At 60.6% G+C, this 16,640-nt stretch overlaps 1 protein-coding gene across 1 annotated transcript; it reads left to right on the top strand.

Annotated features, from left to right (window-relative positions):
* Positions 1–6,580: 6,580 nt before the first annotated feature.
* BSG (basigin (Ok blood group)) lies at positions 6,581–15,050 on the top strand. The gene is made up of 8 exons (XM_028126305.2): positions 6,581–6,714; positions 11,993–12,149; positions 12,853–12,935; positions 13,068–13,204; positions 13,281–13,557; positions 14,038–14,062; positions 14,227–14,288; positions 14,372–15,050. Exons 1-7 carry the CDS (start codon positions 6,648–6,650, stop codon positions 14,285–14,287), a joined length of 807 nt encoding a protein of 268 aa, XP_027982106.1. The 5' UTR covers positions 6,581–6,647; the 3' UTR covers position 14,288; positions 14,372–15,050.
* Positions 15,051–16,640: the final 1,590 nt, after the last annotated feature.

The raw sequence follows: 16,640 nt of genomic DNA, 5'->3' as shown, positions 1-16,640 counted from the left end.
TCCCCTATGGCCATGGGGCTGGGTCTGTGCCCCGGAGTCAGGGCCCCTCCAGCGGGCACAGGGGTGATCTGTGTTCCGTCGCTTCTGGCAGGGAACTCGGGGGCCCTGGTGTAGGGCAGAGGTCAGCTGGCTAGAATTCTGTCCTGTGGCTCTAAGGTCAAACCTCCCAGGCCCCTGCTGTGGCCCCTCGTGTCCTGTCTCAGGTCGCTAGCCACTGTGGCCCCTGCCTCAGACCTGGCACCCCGGGGATGACCCTACTCCCTTGCCTGGGGCAGAACCCTCCCCTGCAGGATTGTGGGGAGGGGAAAGGGGATGGATTGTAATAAACCACATGGACCTGTGTGGACTCTGACCCCACTTCTGTTCCACACAGGCCAGTTTCCCTACTGATGAAGCAGGTTGCACTTTCAAGGCTGTTCGTGGAGTCCAGCTAAAGTCAAGGACCAGCTTTGCCCAAGACAGGCTCCAGGCAGGGGGCCCCAGGGGCCGGGGCAGAGGTGCGTCAGCCGGCGCTGGGCCCGGGGCAGCCACTGCGTTGTGCAGGCCTGCAGGGAGGCGGGGCGCTGGGGTGTGGGGTGCAGAGACACTGAACAGCGATACTCCAGTATCATCTTCCTCTATTTTTTTGGTAACATCTTTATTGAGATACAATTCACACGCTTGCTGCAGACGTGCCTAATTCAGGGGGTGTTAGTACATTCACAGGGTTGTGCAACCAGCACCTCTAGAACGTTCCATCACCTTAGAAGGAAACCCCGTCTCCATCAGCTGTCACCTCTCCCCCCCCCCCAGCCCCCGGCCCCTACGAGCTCCCTTCCCGTCCACGGATGAGCCTGTTCTGGACGTGTCACCCACGTGGACTCACACCCCATGTGGCCTTCCGTGTCTGGCTCCCTCCCTGAGCGTCGTGGGCTCAGGGTCCGTCCCTGGGGCCACGCATGTGGGCGCCTCCCTCCTGCTTGCAGCTGAGGTCACGTGCCCGTGCGTGGGGGCCTGTGTGTTCTGTCCACCTGCCCATGGACATTTGGGCTGTGTCTCCACTTGGCTGCTGGGAACATCCATGGCCTTCCGCTCTGGCCACTTTCCTGCACAGAAGAGCTGGCCTGCCGCCATGCCCCCACCAGCACCGTGGCCCCTGTACTTGCTTTGCAGGAAGCCACGGGTTGTATTGTTCTGTGACATCCTCAAGGGAGAACCACGTTTAGAGGCAGGGAGGCCAGGAAGGAAGCCTTGGGCCTTGTCCGGGTCCTGGCGTGGCTCCATCTGGCTGCAGATCAGGGCGGGGGGTTGAGGGGAAGGCTTATCTCCCCATCCCAGCTGTTCCTTCCTAGCCCAGTGGGGCCCCCCCACAGGTCCCCAGGTAAGCAGAAGGCCACCAGCACAAATGAGAAGGACCCCACCCTGCCTGGGGACTCAGAGCACTGCCCAGGGCCTTCTACAGGGTAAAACGATCTGTCTGTTCTCTGACGGTTTCCCCGGGATAGTGGTACGTACTGCCTCCGAGGGAGGCAAAGTCCCAAAGCAGGCCCTCAGAACAGTGGATCCTATCCTTCCACATTCTGGGGCCCGAAGTCAGAGATCAAGGTGGGCAGGCTCCAGCGGAGGGCCCTTCCTGGCTCCTCCAGCTCCTGGGGGCTCCAGGCGTTCCCTCCGCCTGGGGCCGTGTCCCTCCCGTGGCTGCCTCCGTGGTCACGTGCCTTCTGCTCTGTGTCAGAATTCCCCTTTTATGAGGACATCAGCCATAGGATAGGGCCTGCCCTGCTCCAGTGTGACCTCATTTCAACCTGATTACACCTGCAACTACTCCAAGATAAGGGCCCGTCCTCAGGTTCCTCTGGACACGGATGGGGGGCACAATTCAGCCCAGCACAGACATGGACACTTGTCACCCCACCGTAAACACCAGCTCACCTTCCCCAGTGCCCTGTGATTGGCGAGGTCGTTCTGGTCCCAGCTGACTGATGAGGGGACCTGGGCTCTGGGGACAAAGCCAAGTGTCTCGCGGTGGGGACTCGCGCCTGGGCACGCCAGCATGATGCTCAGGAAACAGCCAAGCCCCAAGGAGAGCCTGGCCAGCCTGGGGTCTGCCCCAGAATAATGGACTGGAGCCCACAGGGCAGCTGCCTGCAGCGTGGGGCCTGGGTCTGGGAAAACGGCTGCTCAGAGGCTGAAGTCGGGGCATCTGGGGAGATCTGACTGGAGCGTAGATCCAGTATTAATTTGCCACGACCCTAAGCTTCTCAAGTTGGACCCTTTTTCTCCCATCTTAGGGTTGGAGGGGGGTGCCTGCAACTCACTGCCAGGGAGCTCTGGAAGACCAACAGGGGAGGGAAGAGGCACAGAGGGAGGGAGGGCAATGTGCAGAACCCACCGGGGAGCCAGGCGGAGGGGGGCCACCAGTCTCATAAGGCTGCAGGTCGAGGACTGGCTCAAATAAAAGGCTGAACAAGAAAGAACCCTCCTGAGATCCCACTGTGGCAAAGACACCAGCAACGGAGTGAGGAACCGTGGACCACCGGCAAGTCTGGATAGGGTACACCAGGTCACTGAGGCAGAGCAGCTGACATCTTTCTGGGGAAAGTACTAGTTGAGCGATGAAGAGCCCATGGAGGTGAGAGGCTGAACCCCTCGCGTGCCGCAGTGCCCACCCCCAGGGAGCCTCCCCATCTCAGTTCCGGTTGTGCACCCTGGACGGCCCCACACCACCCCCACTGCCGTCAAGTCAGTGCTGACGGGCGTGTACGATCTGCACCAGTTCCTGGGGCGCCGGTAACAGCAAACTGGACGGCTGAAAACAACAGAAACCATGCTCCTACGGTTCTGGGGCCAGAAGTCCATGATCGAGGTGGGCTGAGCTCCTGCTGCAAGCTCTTGGGATGGTCCTTCTGCCTCTTCCAGCTCCTGGGGGCTCCAGGCGTCATCCCTGGGCTTCTGGCCGCGTCCCTCCTGTGTCTGTCTCCTTCCTAGGCTGTTGCCCCTGTGTGTCTGTGTCTCATCTTGCATCTCAGACGGATGCTCATCTCAAGACCCTTTTTCCAAATGAGGCCCCATTCACAGGTTCTGGGGGGCACTACTCAACCCAATGACCACCCTGTCCCCCGCCCATTTCCCAGGCCCCTCTCCCCCTCGGTGGCCCAGACATCTCTCTAGAACACACAGTAGATGACAGCCCCCCTTGCCCGAACCCCTCCCAGGGCTCCCTAACGCTGAAGCATAAAATCCCCACTACCCTCCCTCCCCCACTGCCTGGAGAGGGTTGGATTTCAAAGCTCCCCCTTTCAGAAAAATGCACATAAAAAAATAAGCGGAGACATGTTAGCTGTGGACAGATGGGCGTAACAGAATGAAAATCTGACGTCATCTTGTCTCTCCTCGTCTGTGAGTTTGAGAGGTTTTCTAAGAAAAATTAGAAGGCAAACGCTGTGTAACCGGGCGGGGATGGCGTCCTGGGTGTATGGTGCTGGAGATAGGAGAGCCCATGGAGGTGAGAGGCTGAACCCCTCGTGACCAGGAGAGGCCTCTGCCCGGCGGCGGCCAGCGTGGGGCAAGGAGGGAACCAGCTGTACCGCACAGCCTGCCGCCACCCGGCCAGGACTCCAAGGCAGGACACAGGGCCAGGGAGGCTGAGCCAAAGGCCTGGGGTGCCCAGTCCTGAGGGTCAGCAGGGGCTGGGCTTCTAGCCGTCCCCAGGGCAAAGCTGCAGAGACACAGGCCAAAGAGGTAGAGCTGTCCCCTTGCCATTCTGTCAGAGGAAGACATCCAAATCTGGAATCTCAGACCCTCCCGGAGAGGGAGCCAGCCACAGAGTCCAGGAGCGGAGGACGGAGCAAGGAAGGGCACCTGCAGAATGCAAGAGTGGCCGTCTGTCCCCGCCCCCATGCACCGGCGGGCAGCAAGCAAGGAGCTCGGGCTGGACACGAGGTCAGAGAGTGACCAGTGCAGTGAGGGAATTTACAACAGGCGATGGAGCTGGGCTGCTCTTGAGCAGGTCAGAGACGCCAGATGGAAGACAGGACGCCCAGTTACATCTGCGTTTCATATATAGAACAGGGACATTTTAGTGTAAGTCCACCCCAGATACGGCATGGGATAGACTTACACTTTAAAAATCATGGATTTTTTTTTTTTAATCTGAAATTCAACCTGCATTTTTATTTGCTAAATCTGGCCACCGTTGCTGGAGTGGTCCTGGAGGGCTTCTCCTGCCCCAGGGTGGGGCCGGGACAGAGCGGGACAGGGATCTGACCAGCGGGAGGGGACCGGGAAGACTTTCCAGAGCGGGGGCCAGAACACTGGGTCTTGGGGGAGGCACAGCTTGATTTTGTAAACAAGAGCAAAGACCGCCTGGCAGCCCTAATATTTCCCACGAGATCTGTCCTCAGCCCAGCCCAGGGAGGGCAGGAGAGGGGGCCGTGGAATTGCACCCAGGCCAGAGGGACTTTGAAGCCAGCTGGCCGCTTTCCTGGTCATTCTGCACGTAGCTCTCGGCCCCCTTCTGAGCGGCCTTGTCCAGCCCTCGGCCCCCAGGCTGGGGCTCCTGGCCGCTCTGAGACTCCCAGGCACTGAGAGTGAGTCTCCAAAGAGCAGAGCCCGTTCATCAGCAGGTCCTGGCCCCTCTCCCCTCCAGCATTCACCGTAGCCCATCTTGCCTCTGCCCAGCCTCCCTCCTCCAGGGTTTCTGCCTCCCCCAGCCTGCCCGGCTGTCCTCAGATTTGCCCTCGCCTCCCCACGCTGCTGCCGCCGCTCTGAACATCACAGCCTCGGGAAGCTGCCAGGCCGGATCTAAAGGAGCCCTCCCTCACCCACAGAGGTGCAGGAAAGTTCCCCTTTTTCCCTTCTAGGGCTTTGGTGGTCTAATCCTTAAATTGACATAAAACAGATGAGCAGGAGAGAAACAAACAGAAGGTTAATAACATGGGAGACACGCAGGAAAACAGAGAAACGCTCCCCAGTGACCAAAGCCAGCCCCTTAAAAACCACCTGCGGCTAAAGCCAAGAGCTGAGGCTGGGGGTGGGGAGTCCGCTAGGGGAGGTGGACAGGGTGAGGCTGCGCATGCAGGTCCCTGCCTGCTCCACCATGCGGGTTTCAGGAGATGGCGTGATCCCTCTTCCTGGCCTGTGAGGGAGACACCCGGCAAACCGGCTTTCCCTTGTAAGTGTCTCTTGCAAAAAGGTAACTTCTCAATTCTTCAGAGCTCCTCTGGTGTCTGCAGTTCTTAAAATTAACCAGTACAGGGTGGCTCCATCTCGTTAAGCGTCTGCCTTCGGCTCAGGTCATGGTCCTGGCGTCCTGGGATCGGGCCCCACGTCAGGCTCCCTGCTCAGCTGGGAGCCTGCTTCTCCTTCTGCCTCTTTCTCTCTGTCTCTCATGAATGAATGAATGAATGAATGAATGAATGAATGAATAAATAAATAAATAAATAAATAAATAATTTGTTCGAGTGGTGCCTGTCTGGCTGGGTTGGTAGAGCACGCAACTTTGGATCTCAGGGTTGTGAGTTCAAGCCCCACCTTGGGTGTAGAGATTACTATTATTATTATTATTATTTTTAAAGATTTTATTTATTTATTTGACAGAGAGAGACAGAGAGGGAACACAAGCAGGGGGAGTGGGAGAGGGAGAGGCAGGCTTCCTGTGGAGCGGGGAGCCCCGTGCGGGGCTCGATCCCAGGACCCTGGGACCATGACCTGAGCCGAAGGTAGACGCTTAACCGACTGAGCCACCCAGGTGCCCCACTATTATTATTTAAAAATAAAATCTTTTTTTTTTTTTAAAGATTTTATTTATTTATTTGAGAGAGAGAGAATGAGAGACAGAGAGCACAAGAGGGAAGAGGGTCAGAGGGAGAAGCAGACTCCCCGCCGAGCAGGGAGCCCGATGCGGGACTCGATCCCGGGACTCCAGGATCATGACCCGAGCCGAAGGCAGTCGCTTAACCGACTGAGCCACCCAGGCGCCCCTTAAAAATAAAATCTTAATGAAAAATAAGTGAACAAGCATTTGTTGTAAAGCGTGGTTTTCCAGACAAAATGCAGTACAGCCAGTTAATGTGAATTTCAGGTAAATAGCGAGTGCTTTCTTGGCACAACCATGTGCAGATATTGCACGGGATACTTACGCGAGGAAATGAAGTTCAAATTTAACTGCCATCCAGGTATTTTTATTTGCTAAATCCGGCAGCCCGCCGCAGCCCAGGACACACAGCCCACCTGTTCACAGGGATCCCGACCCCTTCAATGTTTTTCTTCTTCTCCGTATTGTGACAAAATACACATAATTTAAAGCGAGCATTTCAACCACTTGGGAGTCTACACTTCTGTTCTGACGTCACACTCTGAGAGGCTGCAGAAAGGGAGGAGGGGCCCAGCGCCGCCCTCGCAGGTCCCGCCCCCGTTTCCTAGCAACGCAACCACGCCCCCAGGCAGTGGGGCGTGGCCATCAGGGTCACGTGGGGCCTCTGCAGGCGCCCGCTCTCTCCAGCGCGTGCGTACGTGCGTCCGCGCGCGTGCGCGGGGGAGGGGGCGGTGTGCCGTGCGCGTCCCCGCCCCTCGACGTCGCCCTGCGCGCGCGCGCCCGGCTCTCCCTCCGGTTCTTATAGCGCTGCGGGCGGCGGTTTGGCGGCAGGGACGGCACGGACGGTGGCGACATGGCGGCTCCGCGGCTCGTGGTGCTGGCGCTGGCGCTGCTGAGGGCCGAGGTCGGCTCCGGGGCAGGTGAGCGTCCCGCCCGGCGGGGGTGGGGGCGGAGCCGGGGCGCGGGGGCCGGAAGCCGGCGACACTGGAAGTGGGGGTCCCTGGACCCCGACGGCCCGGGCGCGCGAGGGGACCCGGGAGCTGGCCCGACCCCTGGCCGAGGGCACCTTCCGCCCTCCCCTGGGAACCGGCGGCCCCTCGCCCCCCAAGCCCCGCGCCGGCCGTGCCAGGCCGAGGGGCGCGGCGGAGAGCCCCCGGGACTCCCGCGCGGCCCCGGCGAAGCCTGTGCGGCCTGGAGCAGCGCCCGCCCGGGCCCGGGGCTCTCCCCTGGCTAGCGCGCTGGTGCCCTCGAGAGGACGCGCGGCGGTGCCCCTGCAGCCGGTGGGCTCGCCGGACCTGGAAGGGATTGTCATTCTTGGCAGGATTTAGGTCCCGTGTCGTGCTCCGGGGAGGCACCTGCCCCCCTGGTGTCGGCCCAAACACTGAAACCCTTGGAGGGAAGCCAGCGCGCTCCGCTTCCCCTGATGTCCGATTTCAGAGGACAGAGGGAGATGTCCACCCCTTCCTGTTACAGGAGTGGAAACTGAGGCCCAGGTCGGGAGGGGACATGTGCCAAGGTCGCCATGAGGTCGCCTTGGCAGCCCGGTGTGGAGCGGGAACTGTTGAGAGGGTTGTTTTTAGCCCCAAACAGCATTTATTTTCCGGAGCTCTTCACAGGAGTGGGCAGTGTTTTGGGGGTGGACAGGTGTGGTTTGGAGAAGGCTCGCTGGAAAATGGATTCAAGCGTGTTTTTCAGGGGAAAGCAGCACAGCCTGTCTGTCTGTCCCTGACAGAGATTTTCTTCCTGTGTTGCGACTTCCCGTTTTGTTCTTGGTTAAAGATTTCCAGTGATGGGCAGGTAGGGAACAAAGTGCGGAGCAGGGTCTGGGGCTCCTGTGGGAGGCCTCTTGTGGAAGCTTCACCTGCTCACTCCTGACCCACTTGAAGGTCTCAGTTGGCCTCTCTCCTCCTCCTCGGAGTCAAGATGGCAGTTTACTGAATGCCTCTAGGCGAGGGCCTTGGCCCCTGGCCCGCACCCTGCTCGCTGTGTCTTCCAGCGGATCTCTGGAAGACTGCGATAGGAGCCCGCAGCAAGATGAATGTGGAAGATAGGCTGCTGTTTTTGGCAGCTTGAGCCTTTGCAAATAGCTCTCGGTGGCTGGAGGTGGTGGCCACGGGCGGGCAGCCAAGGGGGTGAAGGAGGACTCTTGGTTTTCCTCTGCTGGTAGCACGGTCCCTGAGCTTGCTCCCCTCATCACAGGGTGGAAGCACTCATTCCCGGGCTCAGTGACCCCAGCTCCAGCCGGGAGACTGAAAGGACCCCTGCCACTGGGGCTTGGGGCTGCTCCTGCCCTCTCGCACACCATGGGGTGGCGGGGGAAGGACTCAGTTTGTCTGCACAGTGTCTGAATCCACCTGGGACCTGTGTCTGCTTTCTTCTTTCTCACCTTTTTTTTTTTTTTTTTTTGAAGACTTTATTTATTTACTTATTTATTTGAGAGAGAACAGAGAGAGAGAGTGAGCATGAGCAGGGGTGGGGAGGGGCAGACTCCACGCTGAGCGGGGCTCAATCCCAGGACCCCGGGATCACGACCTGGGCCGAAAGCAGACGCGTAACCCGCTGAGCCAGCCAGGCGCCCCCTTCTTTCTCACCTTTGACGGCTCCACATCTCCAGGGACTCTCAGAAATAGCACCTTTTTCTGCTGGGACAGGTGAACTCCTGATGGCGTTTGCCTCTCCCGTCCGGGTCAGCTTCCCAGAAACTCTTCAGGGTACTCTGCCAACAGTGGGTTTCCTCAACTTAAGCAGCAAGTGCCTGCCAGGTTGGCACCCGTGTCGGCCGAGGCCCCAGGACAGCGCCCTCCCTGGGATTGTCCTCGGCCCCACGGCCCTGGCAGGCCTGGTTGGGAGGGTACAAGTGAGCACCAGTTTGCTAGCTGGGTCCTGCAGGCTGCGGATGTGGCCTGTCTGTGCCTCAGGTGAAGGGAGCAGGAAGCCCCCCCCACCCCCCACCCCCCGGCCAGACGGAGGGGCGGGTGGAGAGGCCCAGAGCCTGTGGCTGGCATCCCAGAAACGTTCTGTCGCTCCTCCTACCTGAGCGGAGCTGTGAGGAGGGTGGGTGCTGGCAGCCTCGTCCCTGCTCCTGGGCTGTTTACTCTAAGGCCTGCCTGGCCCCGTGCCCTGCCCGGCGGCCTAAGGGCATGGAGCAGGGGTGGCTGTTTTTAGATGAAGGTGACTTCACTTGAGAACCAGGGCTCACAGTCACATGGCCAAAACTGAGTTTTTACTTTTCGGGCTCTCTCCCTTGTTCGTCCCTCCTGCACCTGTGCTCTTGAGGATCCCTGTGAATTCCTGGGGTGCCCCCTCCCATCTCCGGGGCCAGGTGCAGTGTGCGTCGGTCCCCTGCTGTGTGTGACCCTCAGGCAGGGTGGGGGTGTCAGCCTGTGGCTCCTCTGACTCGGGGGTGGGGGCTGGGGGGAGGGGGTGGGGAATGCCCTGCCTTGTTCTCTCTCTGAGAGCTGAGTCCCCTGCTCCCCCCGGGGAGTAGCCCCCAAGCCTGTGGTGTCTGGGACACTTCTCTCTCCCCTAGGGAGGACAGATCTGACAGCCCCTGGGTGAGGGGGCAAGGCTACAGACTCGAGTCCTGAGGCCTTAGAGACTTTAGAGGTGCAGGCCAGTCTGGGAGGAGGGCTGTCTCTGGCCTCACTTCCTGCCCTGACTCACCACTCCCAGCTCTGCACGGAGCTGCTCGTTTTGCAATCTTGGGAAATCGTGACTCCTGAGAAATGCAGCTCACTGGGAGGGGATCCTTCGGTCCAAATGGCGCTGCCACAGAAGGGTTTCAGCCCTCTTCCAGCTTCACGCCTCTGCTTGTCGTGGTGCGGGCCCTGAGTCCTGCGAATGGTCTCTGGGCTACCCCCAGTGGGGGGACATGAAGGTCTACCTGTCCCCAGGACCTTGGGGCGTGTGCCACCTTGCCCCAGAGCAGAAAGCCCGAAGGCTTCACGGCTTTGTGGCCGTAGCCTGAAGCTGTGAGCATGCGTGCGTGTATGTGTGTGAGCTGCGTGCATGCACACGTGGGAGCGCACTCGCATGTCCATGTGTGTACACCTGTATTCAGGAGCCCACGGGGGTGGGAGGTGCCTGGGGCGCCAGAGAGGGGGCCTCCGTGCAGTTCCTGTCTGCCTCTTCCCCTGCCTGCCTGGGGCTCTGTGTCCTGTCCACCCTGGCCTCTGGCCTCACCTCTTCACACAGAGGCCGCCACCACCCCTCCCCCAGACTGGAAGTGCATCTGGGGGAGCTAGGGCCTGCGGGTGTTGAGTTCCTAGCGGGACGGGAGGGGAGCTGTCAGCCCACTGAGGACTCAGGTGCCAGGGACTTTAAGTAGGAGACAGGCACATTCTGCCTGTGAGTCATTCGAGAAAGCTGCCCCACTGTGATATCCCTCCAGTAAAGATTGCCTGCTGCCCTTTTGGGTTTTCAGGTTAAAGTTTCTTTTTTTTTTTTTTCTTTAAGATTTTATTTATAGGGGCGCCTGGGTGGCTCAATTGTTGGGCGTCTGCCTTCAGCTCAGGTCATGGTCCCCGGGTCCTGGGATCGAGCCCCGTGTCGGGCTCCCTGCTCCGCGGGAAGCCTGCTCCTCCCTCTCCCACTCCCCCTGCTTGTGTTCCCTCTCTCGCTGGGTCTCTGTCTGTCAAGTAAATAAAGATTTTATTTATATATTTAAGAGAGAGCAGGCGCATGAGTCGGGGGTGGGGAGGAAGAGGCAGAGGGAGAAGAGGCAGATCCCAGGACCCTGGAATCATGACCTGAGCTGAAGGCAGATGCCCAACCAACTGAGCCACCCAGGCGCCCCTTCAGGTTAAATTTTCTTAGTGACTGACTGGGTGTCTGTGTGGACGACGGAGCCTGTTTCTTGTTGGTACTTCCATCTCCTGTTCTGATTTTTCACCCAACTTCATGCTGTAAGCGTCTCCCTACAGACTAAATGGGAAAAAGCTTACTGCCAATCACCCTGAGGTGGCTCTCTCTGTGCCCAGATTCTCTGGGCATGGTCTTCTAGAAGGGACGCCTCTGGGACACATGAATTTGGGTGACAGATGCTACTGAGTAAACGAGGGGCTGCTAACCGTTGCACTGAGACCTCTCTGTCTGGGAGCCTGTGTCACAAAGTCCCCGCCGGTGGGCACGGGAGTGTCCCCACCACACCTGCTGCGAGCCCTGGGCTAGGGCTCTCATGTGGACACAGGTGGGCTTGCTGCTCAGCCTCTGGTGAAGAGGGTGGACCGGGGGTCCTCCTCCTGGTTCATTCTCACAGCTCCATCCTCCCTGAACTCTGGTCCCTAGGGGGAGCTGCTCCCGACAGAGGGGCCCTCCCCGGCTCAGGCCTTCCTGCTTCAGCAGGTTGCTCACCTTCCGGTTCTAAGCGATGTTCACATTTTGCTTCCTAAAGAAAACATCTCGAACCACTGGGGAAGTTTGCCTGGTTGGAAATTAAATGGAGGGGCCACTGGGGACGCACCAGTGGCGTCTGGGCCATCTCTCTCGTGGCTTTGTGGCAAGTGGGAGAGGAGCCCTTGACCTTCCAGAAGAGGGGCAGCCGGAGCCCCCGAGCCCCACCTCGGACGGCCTTGCTTTGGTGGGGGGGAGGGGGCTCCGCAGGAGCTTCCAGTGAGGGAATGGTGGCCTGGGCAGTGGTAGTTTTGTTTTTGTTTGTTTTTTGAGAGCGCGCACAAGCAGGGGGAGTGGGAGAGGGAGAAGCAGCCTCCCCACGGAGCAAGGAGCCCGATGTCAGGCTCCATCCCAGGACCTCGGGATCACGACCTGAGCCTAAGGCAGACACCCAACCACTGAGCCACCCAGGCGCCCCTAGATTTATCTTTTAAAAACAGAATTTCAGGTGTGTGCTGGGGCTGGGCCCAGCAGTCCATGGACCCAGTCTGGTCGTTGGCTTCTGTTCCCACACCTGAGACCCAGCTGGTTAAAACATTTCCTGACCAAAAGCTGCATCGAGCCCTCTGTACCGACAGGCGGCTCTTCAGCCCCGAGGCCCCTTTAGTGCAGCAGAAGGAGTCGGGTGTGATTCAGGCTTGTGGCTTCTCTCCTCTGGGAGGGTGCTCCGACAGTGTGGAGGGTCTGCGGTGGCAGGGCCGTTGCAGGCTGGCTCAGGAACATGTGGGCAGGCAGCTTGGGGCCCTGGGTTTGGGTCCTTTCTTGCTCTGATCCCTTTGCTCACGTCCTCTCATGTGGTCCCCCCAGGGAGCGGGATCTGGACTTCTGTAGATGATATTGGCTCCAAGACACGGCTTACCTGTACCTTGAACCACAGCACCACTGAGATCATCGGCCACCGCTGGGTGAAGGGGGGCAAGGTGCTCAAGGAGGATGCACTGCCTGACATGAAGACGGAGTATGAGTGAGTGGGGCCCAGAGGCGGGTGCCCCAACCTGCCCCAGGGCCTGCAGAGATTCCAGACCCCCATTTCAGCCTGCGGGCATCACCCTTAGGCCCCTCCCTGCACCCCTCTTGCTCCAACATGTTGTTGCTGCCAACGGCCTCTGTGGTCAGTCAGAACGAAGGTTGGAGTCCGTTGGCTCGCTCTGGACAGACATTAGACACGAGCTCTGCTCACACCCCCTAGCTGTGAGATGGCCAAGGCCCCGGATCCAGCCAGGGGCCAGGGGCTGCTGAATGTAGTGCTGGCCTCGGAGACCCTTCCCTTCTTTCCCCAGAGCACTGGCTCGGGTGGGCAGACAGACTTCTCTGGGACTTCTCAGGGTTCTCCCTGGCCTGAGTCCCTGGCTTACTGAGGTCTCGAGCACTCCAGGCTGCCCTGCTCTGAAGCCTTGACTTAGTCGGTTCCTGAGCCAGCTGTAGAAGCAGAGTCCTGTTTGTTTCAAGGATGGCTGGGCACATAGGCTCATTGATGCAGGCCCCCGGTCATGGTGGGGGGACCGGTTCCATGTGTTGTCCCCGCACCTCCTCGTCCCTCCTGACTGGTCCTGGCTCCGACTGCAGTCGGTAGGAGTCACCTGCAGCGTGCTGTGGTGTGAACTGAACTCGGGACGGGACGGCACTTCTGTGCGTGCTCCGCTCACTGCCGTGCGTCCTGCTTACAGGGTGGACTTGGATGAGCGCTCTGGGGAGTACTCATGCATCTTCCTCCCAGAGATGGCGGGCAGGACCAGAATCGAGGTGAAGGGTGAGCTTGGCCAGCCCTCGGGCGCATCTGGGGAGGGGGCGGAGGACACCGCCTGCCAACCCAGCAAGGCCACCGCTTAGGAACCGCCAGAGAGTGGGCTCAGGCTCCTGCCTTGCTCGGTCTCCCCTGTAGGGCTCCCCAATATCAAGGCCGTGAAGAGGTCAGAGCATGCCACTGAGCGGGAGACGGTCGTGCTGGGCTGCAAGTCGGACTCCTTCCCCCTGGTCAGCGAATGGGTGTGGTACAAGATGGAAAGCTCTGGGGACCAGGTGAGACCCATGTCTGCCCGGGGACGAGCTGGCCTCAGCCTCGGCCTCAGTCCCTACAAGGTCCACCTGCCCCCAGGTCATCAGCAACAGCTCCCACAGCAAGTACTTGGTGATGTCCTCGGAGACCAAGACGGAGCTGCACATCTTGAACCTGGACCTGGAGACAGACCCTGGCAAGTATGCGTGCAACGGCACCAACTCGGAAGGCACCGGCCAGGCCATCATCGTGCTGCGCGTGCGAAACCGCTTTGCCGCCCTTTGGCCCTTCCTGGGCATCGTGGCCGAGGTGCTGGTGCTGGTCACTGTCATCTTCATCTACGAGAAGCGGCGGAAGCCGGACGAGGTCCTGGATGGTGAGCCCACACGCCCTTTGCTCGCCGTTCGGTTGAGGGGGGCGGGGTCCCTGCCGGGGGGGCTCCCGACCCAGGCCTCATGTGCTCCACTGTCCTCCCTCACTTGGCTGCAGGTGGGTGTCCTCCGCGGCCAGTGGCCGCCTTCCGCTGCTCCACCTGTGCTGGTGGTGGCTGCTTGGGGCCCGAGGCTTGTGGCAACCAGCAAGCTCTTGACTTTGTGCAGATGTTGCTCAGGAAGCCTGAGCTTGCCCTCCTGCCTGGCACCTGTGGGCAGGGCTCCCAGATGCCCCTCGGGCCGTGACCCCACACGGCTCGTTCTGAGGGTGCATGTCCTGGGGGCAGGATTGGCTGCCTGCATTTACAGTCAGGGACACTGAGGGTAGGGCCCAACAGGACCGGTGCCACCCTGCAAGGGGCCTGGTGCAGGGACCGCTCCTGATGGCCTGCCCTCTCCTTGCATGTGGCTGCGCATCTGCACAGATGAGGACACAGGCTCCGCTCCTCTGTAAGTCATGGCCTTGCTGGGAGGAGGGTGGGTGGGCCGTGTCCCCCGGGCAGGGCTTAGAGGACTGCCGGCCTGGGCAGCGTCCACTGTGCACGTGCTGGGTGGGCGTGGGGCCGCTGTTCCGTCCTCCTGAGCGCCCAGAAGCCCTCCGTCCTGTCCCCCAGGAAGAGCAGCGGGCACGTGAATGACAAAGGCAAGAACGTGCGCCAGAGGAACGCCAACTGAGGTGAGGCGTGGGGGGAGGGGAGGGTGCGGGGCCTGCCCAGCCGGCGTCAGGCTGGGCTCTGAGCAACCCCCTGCCCTGCACAGGCATCCAGCCTCCGTCTAGAGCAGCTCAGCGTCTGGTGTTTGCAGATCCTCTCAAAGGAGACCCGCCCTACGAAAGCAGACCACACCGTGGGTCAAATCACAATGTTTCTTTCCTTTTTTAAACTAAACTAGGGTTTCCTACACATAGAATTCTGTTCCTTAGGGGTTTTGTTTTTCCTTTTTAAACATTTTGTGAGCGCCTCGGGGGAGCTGTGAGCTTCCTGTGAGACCCCTCAGCCCGTCCCCTCAGCTGCCCCTGCCCACCTGACCCCTCGCTGTCCCCCCACTGTCTCCCACTTGTTCCTCCTCCCCCTTGGGCATTTAGCCTCCTAGCCCCTAGTGGGGGTTTGGAAGGGCAGGTTGGCCTTTTTCTGGGGCTCTACCTCCTGAGACTGCTGGGCCTTGTTGGGAGCCTTTGTGGAAGGTCACAGGTCGTGCACGGTGCGAGTGTCCTGCCTGTCTGAAGTGGCGCTGGCGGGGTGCCTCGGGTCTGTTGTCGTGCGTCAGGACAGCTCTGCACGCGGCTGCTGGTGGGCCCGCCCTGCCCCTGCCGTCCACACGCCCAGCTGCAGGGGAGTAGTCCGGCGACCACGCTGCAGAACCCCCTCCCCAACTGCTCCCCAGCACCCTGACTCACCCACCACCTGCCTGCTCACCAATAAAGAAAGGCCGACCCGTCTCTTTCTTCTTGGGCTCCCGTGTGCGCCGCCTGGGTCTTACAGGAGAGCTAGCAGGGGCGTGAGCGCCACGTGGTGCTGAGTGCTGGGTGCAGTTGGGCTGCATGGGGGTGAGGCAGGGCTAACCGGCTGGCCAGGAGTTTTGTTCCCAGGATGAAGGGTGAAGGTGCGTGGGGGGTGCAGAGGACCTCAAGGGGCCCTGTGAGTGTTCCAGAGCAGGGCTGGGCCCCCCCAGGACAGGCATCCCTCCCGTACCCACAGCTGCCTGGCACCCACCTGTCCCGGGCTAGAAGCTCCCTGCGGTGTGTGATGGAGGCGGGGGGGGGGGCGGGGCAGCCAGGACCTCATGAGAGAGCCCCAGCAGGTGTCCCCAGTAGAACCAGCCCCTTGGGACTCCGCTTCAGCCCAAGAGGGGCTGGCTGAGGCCTGGAAAGCCATGGAGGTGGCCCTCCTGGCCCCCAGGAGAAGGGAGTCCCTGTCAGCTGAGCCCAGGCTGACCCCTGGAGCAAACTGGGCGACATGGACAGGGTTGAAGGGCTGGGTCATGCTCTAGGGGAGCAGGTGGGAGGAGGCAGGGCCTTGCCAAACTTGGGAGCTCTAGCACGTGCCATCTCGGCCTCCCGCCTGGTGCTGGAGGGGAAACTATCCCAGGGAAGGGAAAGGGGGCTCGTTCAGGGAGACCCTGCTGCCCACTGAGGGACTGTGTTTACCCTCTGTCTCCCCTCTGGACATGGGCCCAGACCTTCAGCAGGTCCGGAGGAGGTCGCCAGAAATGAGGGTTTGGATGTGAAATCTGATGTGGGCAAAAACTCCAGCATAATGATACTGCAAATGCTGAAGATGGACTCAGCCCACGAGCCACCAGTTTGACTCGCAGGCTCTGAAATGGGAGGCCTGACCCCTCTGGGTGGTGGCCGACCCGTGTTCCCCAACCCCACTGGCCAGATGCTTCACCACGTCCCCCAGGGCAGCAGTACACAGCTGCAGGTGGTTTCTCTGGGCTTCTGTGGGCAGAACAGGGTCCTTTATGGAGGCCCCGCACACCACAGCCTAGGGGGTTTGCCCCCTACCCCAGGTCACAGGGAGGAATGCGAGGCCTCAGGGCTGGGGGAAGCTGCGGGCCTCACCCTTCCCTCCGGCCGTCACCAGAGGGAGCCACGCGCATGCCACTGGACAGGGTTTGGGGGCCCAGGGAGCCGCTCCTCTACAGAGGTTCTTGGGGGTCGTACCTGCCTGGCCCTGTGGACATCCCAGCTGGACATGCCCCAGGGCCAACCTCCCTAAGCCCTGGGGCTCCCTGGGGCAGCAGCAACATTGGCTGGGCACCCCTGGCCTAGCTGGGGCTGGGGGATCCGTCGTGGACAGGCAGCGGTCCGGTGGGGGAGGAGGTGGTGAGGAGCTGGCCCCTTGCTGGGGACGCTGCCAGGGCACCAGGGCTCAGGTGCAACCCCCCTCCTCCCCTGAAGTCAGAAGGGGTGGGCATTGGGTTGCTAGGGGTCTGTGTCCTCTGGGAGGCCATGGCTGGGTTCATCCTGCTTCCTGCTGCATCCCGGGTACCCAGAGCAGAGGGGTCCAGACAGGAAGTGTGGGAG

This window comes from Eumetopias jubatus, unplaced genomic scaffold (assembly GCF_037043125.1).
Source record: "Eumetopias jubatus isolate StellerSeaLion01/CBP00866 unplaced genomic scaffold, mEumJub1_p1.0 scaffold_1, whole genome shotgun sequence".
In the NCBI taxonomy this organism is placed as follows: Eukaryota; Metazoa; Chordata; class Mammalia; order Carnivora; family Otariidae; genus Eumetopias; species Eumetopias jubatus.
The sequence above is the reverse complement of the archived record's forward strand: the minus strand, read 5'-3'. Positions and strand labels throughout refer to the sequence as shown.